General features: G+C 42.5%; 1 protein-coding gene across 1 annotated transcript; it reads right to left on the reverse strand.

Moving 5' to 3' along the window:
- Positions 1-367: 367 nt before the first annotated feature.
- olig1 (oligodendrocyte transcription factor 1) lies at positions 368-1,186 on the reverse strand (the record flags this gene model as incomplete). Its single annotated transcript, XM_083997494.1, has 1 exon — positions 368-1,186. One exon carries the CDS (start codon positions 1,184-1,186, stop codon positions 368-370), a length of 819 nt encoding a protein of 272 aa, XP_083853620.1.
- Between the last annotated feature and the right edge of the window lie 12,013 nt (positions 1,187-13,199).

The following is a 13,199-nucleotide window of genomic DNA, read 5'->3' on the forward strand; positions in this document are numbered from 1 at the left end:
TTGAACAGTCACTAACTTTTCACCCAGCAAAAGCTACAGAACAGCACTGCAGTCACATGCACCATCACAGAGCCATCATAGTTTACATTTAATATAAAGTACTTCATTATTTCTCTGTTTGTGACATAAATATTCTGACAAAACGTATTGCAACTCCGAAACATTAAAGAGCATTATTAGATTTAAAGAGCCTGTCTTATCAAATACAGAACAGCTGCGTAATGTTGAAAAAAAAAGGTCAAAGGGTATTTGTGAGTATAGTCGAATATAAACATGTTAAAAATGTTAGAAAAATAACAATTCATATAAAAACCGTGGCGTACATGTAACAGTCATCGAGTCCTTTTCCTCTTCAACATGAAAGGTGTCACTTTGGGAATCGTGGAACTGGAGCCGAGTGGCTGAATCTGGGCAGTCTGCAGACTCCGCAGGGGCAGAGGGGCCCGGCCGAGGCCCCCGCAGAGCTCCACTGCACCGGGGCCAGAGAGGCTTCCATGGGGCCCGGAGACAGGAGGGGGCATTTAGCTACAGAGGATGATGAAGCGGGGGAGGAGGAAGAAGAGGAGGAGGAGGAGGAGGAGGCTGCTGCTGAGGTGAGGAGGGATTCCTGGGTGAGGAGGAGCTGCCCGGGGCCGGAGATGAGGGGCCACCCTCCGGTGAGCAGCAACCTGGGGACGGAGCCCGAGTTCACCCCCATCCCGATGCTCACCTCCCCCAGCAGCCGCCGCATCTCCTGCAGCGACGAGCCCAGCAGGAGGATGTAGTTCCTGGCCAGGACCAGGGTGGAGATCTTGGAGAGCCGGCGGCCGGGAGGAGCTCCTCCAGGCTGGTGGGACTGCGAGGCGGCGGCAGCAGCAGCAGCAGCGGCGGCGGAGGAAGGAGAGGAGGCGTAAGGCACCATGACCTCCCTCAGGGCGTCCATGGCGATGTTCAAGTCCTGCATCCGCTTCCTCTCCCTGCTGTTGATCTTCCTCCTGAGCTCCTGCTGCTCCTCGGGGCTCAGCTCCCTCTGAGGTTTGGCGGATCTCTGGCCGCACTGGAGGCCGAGCATCGGGTGCGCCGGGTTGAGGCGAGAGCTCAGGCTGAACCCCGGGGGGCAGTGGGGCAAGTCCTGGACAGACCCGGGGCCACACAGAGACAGAGACTGCTCCTGGGCCCTGATCACTGGGTTCGACAGCACGTTCATAGTCTCCTCAGACGTGTGCCAGCCTTCAGAGTGTGGTGCTTCTTCAGCAAAAAGATGAAGGTTTGAGAGACAAACCAAAAAATCTGTCAAAGCAAAAAGCAAAAAAAAAAAAAAAAGCTTCACTCCTGCTTCTAAAAAATCCACAAGGTGCAAAAACGTCCTCCCTCCACCTGTTGCTGTCCTCTTTGCCTGCAGAGAACAGATGCCATCCAGCACAATGACGACTCACCAAACGGTTTTTACTTTTTGGCCTCGGAGGTTTCTGGCAGCACAAGTGTGTGAGTGAGTGAGAGCTTCCTGAAGTGGCAGCTCAGTTTTATCTCATTTCCACAGCTGCGAGTGCTGAGAATGACGACTCACACAGGGGTAAAGTGAGCTAAATGCCCCCCTCACACACCCCGACCTCAGCTCAACTCCTCCCCAGCACATGATGTGTTTTTTAGAAACACACACACATGCACGTTTGACTTACATCTTCACATCTGACAAAGAAGCTCAGATACAATTACGGCAATAAATGTTATTTGTGTTTTTGCATCATTTCTTTTTTAAAGCTGCGTTTATCAACCTCATATTGAATATGAGCACGACTTCAATTAAAAACTGTCATCACCAGACATTTACTTCTTAGATCTTTTTCTTTCAGACTGAAACAGAGGCGCTACTGTATTTTTCTTAGTGCTGCTTTTAGCCACGTATTCATATGATTATGATTAATAGTCATATTTACTATCCTCAGCAGTTTCCTGGATTCCTAGTTTCCTTGTCAAATTTTACAGTGTATAATGAAATTCTGCAAGAATCAAAATATACTTGATATATTCATTCATATATAATTTTGACTACTGTGTAAAACAGAACTATTACAAATCATCAGGACGGTGTGAGGAAAATTTGATGTTAAAAGGACCAATGTGTTCTTAATGTCATATTTTGTGATAAAATTTGTGATAAATTCACTGTAGGTTATACTGAACACATCAAATAAATCAAACAACAGAAGGTTTTGGGGATAAACAGGGACAAGTTCAACTGATTAAACTGTGACATCTTTTTGTACTTTGTACTTTTGTACTGTGACATCTTTTTGTACAGTTTCCACCTCATTGGTCAAAAAAATGACCCGATCTAATCTCCTGGTCATTGTCGTCTGAGGTTGAATCCTAAAGAGTCTGGTGATACTCTGACTGTGTTTTCACTTTCACAAACGTTTGGTTTCGTGAGCAAATTCCTGCTAATGTCAAAACATTTCCATCAGCCCCGGCTGCGCTTTCTGTTCAGAGCTAATTAGCGAATGCTAATTTGCTGACACACTAAAAACATGATATTAAACGCGATGAACATTAGCTGCTAAAAAATCATTGTCTGTGCAGAGATGTTAGCATGCTGATGTTAGCATTTAACCCACAACACTGCGGTGCCTCCCTGAGCCGACGGCCTCCACATTGTTTTTACTTGTCCTTTATGTGAAGTTAATTGAAAGCACACACACACACACACACACACACACACACACACACACACACACACACACACACACTGTGAGCTTAATGGAATGTGGCACCGCAGCCATTTAACATTTAACAACTGGGAGGCCATTAAAAATCTTCAGTACTTTGTTTGGAGCCAGAGAGCAGGTATTAGCAGTATTAACATAGGTATTAACTGTGTCAGAGGAGAGTTTTGGCAAACATTCAATGGACACATCATTGTGTGTGTGGAGTTAATTGATGGTTTTGAGGTGGAGGTTATTGTTGCTCAGTTCTGAGCGGCTACACGCGAATCCCCCCCCCCCCCCCCCAAATTGGCTGGCAGAGAGCTGGGCACGGTTCCAGGCAGCCAGACAACAGGCCAATTGACTCCAACCACAGGTGAAGCTGGCTTGGGGCACCGAGCAAGGCTGGAAACCTCAGATGTGCCATTCATGGAGCCACAAAAAGAACCTCAGCATCACTCCGTGGCACAGTGAGCCTGGCCGTCCTCTCTTTGCACTCCCACCCTCCTCCTCCTCCTCCTCCTCCTCCTCCTCCTCCTTGTAAAGCCCATCTGAGTGGGAGAAAAGGAAGGCAGGGGGAAGAGGGGAAGGACAGCACCGTTACACACAGAAAGCAAGTTGTTCGTGATGAAAGCAGAAGGAGATGCAGAGGAGGAAGACCCTTTCTTTCTTCCCCAGCCCGCTCCTCTCTTGTCGTTCAACAAGTGAAAGATGTATGTGGAGGCGCTTCCCTTCCCCGCCAGTGGTCCGGTGGCGTCCGGCTGGTGCTGTGATTGAAGCTGAATGGACAGACTCCAGACGGACAGGAAAGGGAGGGCCCCTATGAAAAGGGCCAGGCGGATGGCCCTCGCACCTGCAGGAGAACAGAGTGCAGGCAGCCAGGATGAATGTGTGTGTGTGTGTGTGTGTGTGTGCATGTGTGTGTGTGTGTGTGCATGTGTGTGTGCGTGCCTGTGAGCTCAATTTGATTTCTAGTGCCTGTCTAACAATGAGAGGTAATAAACGGAGTAATGAAAGAAAACGAGCCGTGATGCTTTTGACGTGGTCTCTGTGTCAAGAGAGAGAGAGAGAGGGAGAAAAAGGACACCTGCAAGGAGCCACACATACAGAAGTCAGAAAGGATGAGAAAGAAAGAACGAAAAAAGAAAGAAAGAAAGAAAGAAAGAAGCTGGTGTCTACCCGAAAAGTGCACCTCCCCCACTTTTTTTATCCACAAGGGAAAGAAAAGTGAGCTTGATTTGGGGCTGCAGCCCAGCATATCCGCCTCCTCCAGCTTCCAGGCTCCTTTTGATGAGGCTGGACCAGGGCAGGAGCACCGGTGGCTGCAGGGCAGGGGGAAGACTAGTGTCTTTATGGTGGAAGGAGAACTATCCATCTGGGCAAGGCCGTCCAATGGTGGGTCTGCACCTGGGAGCTAAATGCCTCGTCTGTGCGGAGCCACTTCCTGCGGCCGGCAGACAGGAAGACACCTCGGCCAAACCTCCTGGGTCGATTTATCCTTCAATACAACATGACAAATACACCCAGAGTGACACCGATGGACAGAAACAGCGGTTATTATGACCTTTTTTTTTCTCGGTGTTTCCGCAAATCTCAGACCTCACACACCAGAAGGAGATGATAAAATCCACTACACTTATCCACAAAAGGACTGAAATAAACAGGTTTTCTGAAGTTCTTTTGTGATTTTTGTACAATTTTGAACCAACAAATCTTCAGTGACTTTACAGTTAGAGTTGATTTAATCAAATAATAGCATTTTTTCTTTTTCTTTTTAGATGTTTAGGTGTGTAAATTAAGTTTAAGGTCATATGGTTTTACTGTTTTGATTTTGGTAGGAATTGAAGGGAAAATTATGAAACATGCAAACAGGATTCTTAGTTAGATTCACTCAAACATAACAATAAATCAATTAACCTCAGAGTGTTTGCACTCAAATGGAAAATTGAATGTAAGCTGCAAGCAGCAATGAATCAACATCTACCAAAATATCTAAAAAAGTGAGACCATAATAGTTAACATTAGGTACCTGTCTACATGTTAGTAACTGTGTACCAACACACACATTGACAGACTAAAAATAAGATATCAAGTCGAGGTGGGTGCCACATATCTGGTATATTGATTGTTGCTCTAACGATGTGCACAATGACAATATCAAACGTGTTGATACTGTAGGAGAGAACGCATACAGTGTTCACCCATTACAACAAGCCACATGGCTGAAGTCACGTCCACATTCAGAGAGGTGTGCAGCTGATTTGCACTCACAGCTACAGACATATGAAGGACAACAATGGTTCCTTTGCTGAAGACAACACATGAATGCTTGTCTTTCAGGAAAGCAAGTTCCAACTGATTAATATCTAGTTTGCATTTTACATCATTTCCCTGTGTTTTACATTTTGAGGAAGAATCATGCCCATATATTAGCAGAAGCAACAAACACAGCTGAACCCACATAGAGGATTTCTGAATCAACTTCACATGACTAAAGACGTTAATATAAAAAATATTTAGACATTTAGAGAAGAAAAGGCAAGACAAGACAAGACAAAAGAAGAGAAAAGAAGAGAGAAGAAAAGAAAAGGAAGACAAGAAGAGAAGAGAAAACAAAGCACGAGGACTCACCAGATAATGGGTAAGTGTTTCCAACTCATACTTAAATACTTTTTCTGATAGAATTATTTTGCATTTTTTAAAGGCATTAAAAGCAACTTATATATATTTCAATACATGACATATTCACACAGGAACACATGTATGAAAAATATAAGTTCTCCTGCTGTAAAAAATATTTCACATAGTTTATGTAAATGATTGTAGACATCTCAGAAAGTAAATTCTCTTTTTCCTGTTGTTATGAAATTTTCACCATACAGTTAGAGCTATGGAAAAGATCTCACATCTAATTCTACTTGCAGGTCAGTGCTACTCCAGTATATCTATTCTGCACTTATTGTAAATGTGAACTCTAAAATCAAGTTTCTAAATTTCTCTTCTTCCTTTTAAATGTACATTTCTTTTCAACCTCCTTGCTTTCTTCACCCGTTGAGCATTTTTACTTCTGCAAAACTGCATAAAGTTTTACGGCTTTCCTCCCCCAGGGCTGTGCTCTCTGTCTTCATGTGTCTCCCAGCATCAATACGTTCTAGTGACAACTCCAAAAACCTGGTATGATGCACAGAACTACTGCAGAGAGAACTATTACGACCTGGCCACCATAGACGACGCTGGAGAGATGAAAAGGCTTCTTAAGGATGTTAAGGATAAATATGATGGTAGCCTATGGATAGGACTTAGGGTAGAAACAAAGAAAATGTGGCACTGGTCTCTGGCAGACAAAGACTTCTACAAAGAAGGAGAAAGAAGTTATTTAGTTTGGGGAAACCAAGGACTTGACAACTGTGTGTTTTTCAAAAGTGGGAGTCTCTTTACATCAAGCTGTCCTAATAAGAGATATCCACTTTGCTTTGATGGTGAGTGTCATTCATTCTTATTCTGGCATTGCACACACAAATGCATGCAAACAACTTTGTAGCCACATCAATCACAGTTTGTTATACTAACTAGAAACATGTGTTGTAGCTGCAGCTCTGTAGAGATTGTCTTATTGTCCCTTCATTAAATTACTGGTCCTGTAAAACTTAATGCTGTAGTGTGTAGCTCCTGTCGATCTCTTGAGGGAATTTTACATAAATACAAAAACACTGCCGACATTTCCATGGATGGCAGTCTGGCCGTCTAGCATGCTGTCACACATATATGAAGGCAATGGCGGGTGAAGAATAACCGTCTGGCGTCTACTGTTGCTGAATGTGGCTGCACGGTCACACGTGCGAATAACAGTGGTGAATATTCCCGTTCACTTCTAGTCTATGCGAGCGAAGAGGCAAATAAAACATTTGCATCCTGTGGCGAAACTAATTTGCATTTTGGATTCGTGTGAACTGTTAAATCAACCGAAGGGTCACCACTACGTAGCCAGACCGCCTCCCCTTAGCTAACGAACCTTACCGTCAGCTTGATGTAGCATTAGCCCCTCCTGCTGGATCGTAGTAGTGGTTCAGCCAGGTTTCCGTGACAATGTACATAGGCTACAGCAGTTGCTCACGGTACGTAGAGAAGCTCTCCAGAGTCTGATCCACCTCGCCATCCACTTTGATGACGAGGGAGCGAACACTTACTACCTGTAGGCTAGGCACTGCTAGCCTGTGCAGATTAGCACGTAGCCTGATGCTCATCGGTTTACATGCACAGCTAAGTCGAGCTATGCTCATAGCTCGGGTTGAGCGTCTCGATTCTGTCCTTGTCCCAGTTTACATGCAACATGGAAACTGCGATTGGAAACTGGGTTTCTTACACCTTAAAGGAGAATTCAGGCCATTTTTGACCCCTAAATCATTTTCCTGATAGTTATCCAGTGTTAGGGGGAGCAAAACACGTGACTAAAATTGATGCAGGCAATCCGGAGTTAGACTGTGGCTGGATAGCGACAACGCTAATCCATGGGGCCAATTCTTTCAACCACAACAAACACTCAAAAAACAATCAAATATCTATGGTACATGACTGGAATCCTTACGAGACACCACGGAACTCATATGTAGCCTACAGTATAAACAGTATAAACTTAACTCATTAAACTATTAACGCCGACATTTATTTTATCGCGCATTAACGCATGTTGCTCACATGCTTTTATTTTGTAAAAGTCTGTTGCTGGCTGCTGCGGTGCAGGGGTCAGAGTCGCCAGACACTTTTTACCGGGTAAACCCCGGTAAACATGTGCTGTGCCCCCCTGTAAAATTATCAATAAAATTTCATGAATGAGTCTATTTTTTGCCACAGAATAATATCCCTCCCCCTCCGCTATGACTGACCTGATGCGTCTAAGAGTGGTTGAGAGCTCTTTTTTTTTCCTTCACTTTTATTGATAAAGTCACGTCAAACCAGCCATTAGGAGAGCCAAATGCCTGACGCGCGAGTCCGCGACGATCTACTGGCACGTACAGCGCGATCAGGAGGCCCCTGAAAGAATACTAAAGTGGGCCCCTGACTTTTCCACTTTTTTTCTTAGACTACATATGTATTATCATTTTTTATTTAGCCTACTTTGTTTTAATGCTAATGCAGCATCACTATGAGTATTAGTCAGGGTCTTATGCAGAATAATTCAGTCATACAAAGATTAGACTACTGGGGTTTATTGAGGGCCCTACTGGGCACTGGGCCCCTAGAATTATCATCACCTTTCTTCCCTATACAACAGCCCTGCAGATAATTAATGACGTCCTGAATCAAAAGGTGGCAAAGTGACTGGACTGACAAGTTTTGTTTTATTTTATTATTATTTTATTTTAACAACAAATGTTATGGCACTTTAGTTTATCTGGCAGCAGAACATTGAAGTAAAAGTGCACTTTACACTACTTTTGAATTCATTCTTGGATGAATTGGAAAAATTCTAATCGTTGCCCAGCCCTACTAATTAATTAAGCATCAAATTAATTAATTAATTAATCCTTCTTTTTTTGCCGAGAACGGTTCTCGGCAACCATTCTTGGGTTGAACCCCCCTACTCACCTCCCCCCCGGCCAAAGTTTTTTCCTGCAGGAAACCCAGTTAAGTATCCCGGTTTTGATGGTTATCCCTATTTTGATCAAATTCAGGATATGGTGTTTACATAAACTTAGAGAAACCTGGTTATTCAGTATTCCCGTATACATGATAAATACCAGTATCCGAGTTTCTTTTACTGCGTCTTATGTGCGCATTCGTGTTTCATGTTTATTGTTTACATCAGGAAGCGCAATAACCTCAGGAGACAGGGCTGCTGCCTCTGTGATGTCACACAAGTGGAGCTTCACTTATCCGAAAAACATAGGAGCAAACTTCTAAGGCGTCATTTGGATAAACTAACTGCACATTGGGGATCTAAACAGTAACTTTCTCGCATGAAAAAATATTAAAAGTTAATAGTCTCCTAGGGATAAGGGCTTATCCCGATTTCTGAAATCGTGAATTAAAAACGGGATACTTAAAAACCCCAATCAAAACCGGGATAATGAAGTCCATGTAAACGCAGTCAATAAGTGTCTTTCTTTCTTTTTTTTCAGGAAAAAAAGTTGGTGAAGAACAGTATGTTGTCAATGCAACAGCTATGACATGGAACAGTGCTCGGGATTACTGCAGGAAATACCACACAGACCTGGCCAGTGTGAGGAATGAGGCCGAGAGCCAGATCATTCAGAAAGTAGCAGAAGACAGGCCGGTGTGGGTGGGTCTCTTCAGAGAACCATGGACGTGGTCTGACGGGACTTACTCCTCGTTTAGATACTGGAGACCGAGTGAAACAGTTTATATTGAACCGGGGACAAACGAGTGTGCTGCTGTGTTGAAGACTGGTAAATGGGGATCAAAGCCATGTGGTGAAGTTCATCCATTCATCTGTAACGGTGAGCATTAAGATTCTCCACCACTCTGTTCTGGTGAAAGCTCATAATCTGACTTGGATTTAGGGTTCTTTCACACAGGCAGTGTTTAGGTCCAGGGTCACTGTAAACACAACTGTTGCTCAACTATTGCACACCAAAAACACAGCACCTAGACCAGCCTGAAGAGGTGGTCAAACTATGGCGTGATCCGTTTGTTGTGTGAAAGCTGCTGCAGTCTGGTCCGCACCAACTGCCTGGTGTATACAACAAGTTTGTGCTAAAAAGGCTCCCGTAGATTTTTCCCTCAGCCATGCTTCATTCTCAAAATCTATTATTTGCAGAGAGTGGTAAATACATATGATATAAAATGAATTATAAAACGGAAAGGTGAAATCCGGCGATCTGTTTGGTTGTTAACTGTGATATAATGAGCATATACCACAGCTACTATTCTAAAGCCTTATCACAGCATAGGCTTATCACTCCGCGTCAATCGCTCTGACTGGTATGAAAGGAGGTTTGTTGTCATGTATCCATGACAACGTACTGTTGCAGTCGCTAGCAAATGACTGTCGGTGTTTTTATGACGTTAAAAAATAGACTAAAGTAGTTGAATTGACATGTTCAAGGTTAACTTTTAACAAAAGGTGTAACAATGGTAGCGTGGATTGATCACCTGAAAAAAAGCCGAAGAAAAGACGACATGCAGAGCTAACGCCCGGAGAGGTGGGACTATTCTTTTCACAGTGGGGCTATTTTATTGGATAATATGTATTTCTGGTTGAATAAAAACTACATAAATTGATTGCTTATTCCTCTTTCACATTGGCATTATTGTTAACCGTTTTATAAAAGCAATATATCATTTCAGTCTGTGATATACACTCATTGTACCACGGCCAAGGGGCGTTCTTCGGCCCGACGCGAAGCAGAGGCACCTTAGCCTGTCGTGATATAGGCCTATTGCTTAAATGACCAGCGCTACAAATAATCTGCATACTTGTGTACTGCGTTACATGTGTCTCCAAAATTAAGAGGTGCCGGATCTTGTTCCGGCAGGATCCGGCTCAAATTAACCCCTGAACTTGCTCTGCCAGTGGTGGCCGTTTGGACCTGAGTGAAAAAAACAATGTGCGAATGCGGACCATACGAGCTGAAAATGTATGATTTCCGCTTTTTTCCCCCCTGGTCCGCAGCAGTATATGTGAAAGCACCTTAAATCTGAATATCACATTACCAGTGTTTATTTTCCCTATAGAAATATTCTGAAATAGGTAACTGAATACTTAACGTCCTACTGTGCATTGGCCTGTCATAATGGATATGATGAAGCTTTTCTCACCATCAGGTCCCGTTAAGGTGAAGATCATTAAATTGAGGATCAGAGCACAAGACTCAGTGATGGAGCAGAACAACCCTGCAGTGGAAGAGGACCTCTTAGAACAAGTGAGTCCCAGTAACAAGAGCATGGCACAATGTCAAGAAGACGAAATTTGATAGAGGTAGAAAGACTCATGCTCAGATTTAATGCCATTTCCACTACAAATCTTGCAGGTAGTGAAACAAAATGTTGTTTCGTGCAGACTCAAGGTGCATTTCAAAGGATTAAAAGGGGATTTAAAAGTAATAGCTGTGTTGCAAAGTGACACTTCATTCAAACAATACAAAGACAAGACATGGCTTGGTTAAACTAAGAGCAATGAGAGGTAGTTTATCAAGGTGCAATTGTTGCAAAGTGCAGGTACTCAGTTCGATAAAAGAAGTGTCAGACGTGTGTGTCTGTGTGTGAGATGTGTATGCAACAGTTAAGTTTTAATGATCTTATCGAGGGCTCTGACAGTTTGGGGGGAAAAGCTGTTACAGAACCTTTGCAGAACTTTTGAACCATGCCAGAAAACAACTGGTGCTGGTGCTGGTTGTCTTTGGAGAAATCTTTAACATTTTCTTTTGTTCTTTTTGTTTTCTCTGTTCCTCAGATCAGGCAGCAGCTGGGGGGCGCGATTGGGACTGAGAATTTCAGGTTGAGGTGGAATAAGTATCCTGATGGAAGAATCTTCGTCAAGGAACAGAGGGATGAACAGATGACAGACGAGTCTGACGAAGATAACTGAAACTCACAGCAAATAGTGTCTGTGTGTAAAAGAGAAGTTGTCTAAACTATGCTACCTTAGTTTTCCTTGTTGCTAAAGAGTTCATCATGGCCATTTACCATCACCTCCGTACCACCGTACATCATGTATCAGTCATGTTAAAGTTATATCAATCATTTTTGGTTTATGATTATCCACATATTAGTCGTGTTTGTAAACTTTCCTCCGTGCTGTTTTGTTTCTCATTAATGTCTTTCTTTCCTTATTATCAGTAGATGATATTATTCACATATAACTTAATTGTCATGATGTTTTGTCTAGCCAATTATTTTCATTATGGTAAATATAATCTCGTTGTAGTTATTGTGTCAGTTTGATTTTTTTCAAAGTAACTTTAACATTTCTACATAAATAAAGTTTTACTGTATTGACACTGGTATAATAACATTGGATTGCATCTTTGTTTGGGGTTTCCTTCTACCACAGTGTATTTCCATGAACAGTGAGCACTGAAGTACTGAAATATGCAGATAAAAATGGATATTAATCACAGAGTTTAGAACAAGCCACATCACAAGGGATCATTTACTTTTTTTGGTGAATGTTTCCAAAACAGACCTACTACTATACAGTATGTTGATGTTGGCCTGTTTGCAGATATCTTAGCAGAATTATCTGGAATATATGCAAATATATGTATATGTATATGTATATATGGACTTTACAGTTAGAGTTGATTTCATCAAATAATAGCATTTTTTCTTTTCTTTTTTTTAGATGTTCAGTAAATTAAGTTTAAGGTCATATGGTTTTACTGTTTTGATTTTGGTAGGAATTGAAGGGAAAATTATGAAACATGCAGGATTCTTAGTTAGATTCACTCCAACATAACAATAAATCAATTAACCTCAGAGCATTTGCACTGCAAATGGAAAATTTAAAGAAAGAAAACACAAATTTCAAAATATCAACCTGAATCTTCTGTGATTAGGCTATTCAAACGTCACTCAAAAATAAATGATCAGAGATATTTTGGACATTACCACTGCACTGCTCTATCGTTTATTTTTGTAAAGAAATCATCACAACAAGGAAAAAGTGTTTGTTTCTGTGGCGGGGAGAGTAGGCGCTCTGCGATCGGATAGTAATGTATTTCCAGGATGTTTCAGAGTTAGGCTATTTGAGGTGACTACATGCCCTATTTATTATATGGCCCTATTTATTGTAATGTAGTATATTACTACATTACATGGTGTAACTCCGTTTTCTTTAGACGTGTTTTTTGCTCCCCCCAAGACTGGGAAACCATCCGGAAAACGATTTAGGGCCGGAATTCTCCTTTAGGTTTTGGGAAGAGAGTCCAAGGGAGCAAGAGTCAGTGACTGTAGAGACCAAAAGGGGGAAATAAAAAAAAATATCAGTGCATGGATTGGAGCAATCAGGTGTACTGTAATAGCAGTGGATTTTACTTTACAGGCACACAGTTCAGTTAATTTGTCTCTGTGGAAACAGTTGAATTTAAACTGCAAGCAGCGATGAATCACCACCATCTATCAAACTATCTAAAAAAATGAGACCATAATAGTTAAAGCAGAAGTGAGTGATATATTTGTGTTAATATAAGTCTTAAATAGTTATATCTTCCGACAGCAATCACTTACATAGAGTGTTTGGTCTGAATCACGGGTCTGTCAGTCACTCTGCTCTGCTCTGAGCCGAGGAGAAAACATTTATCGTATCCTACAGTTTTTATCCAATGAGGAGAGAGAACGGCATGCAGGGCTGTGTGTGCAGCCAAGGGACGCCGTGAATGTGGCGACGTAGCGACGAGGACTGTTATGGTGCGTTCAAGGAAACTCGTTTTTTTCCGACCTGTGACGTCGTACCAGTTCGATCTGGAACATAGACTGTACAAAAAGACGTACTGGTACGATTTCACGGGTCGGAAGTTACGAGTGGCCGTTATAGTGACTTTCACCGGTAAAACAGGT

Source organism: Trachurus trachurus (assembly GCF_905171665.1).
Source record: "Trachurus trachurus genome assembly, chromosome: 21".
Lineage (NCBI taxonomy): Eukaryota > Metazoa > Chordata > Actinopteri > Carangiformes > Carangidae > Trachurus > Trachurus trachurus.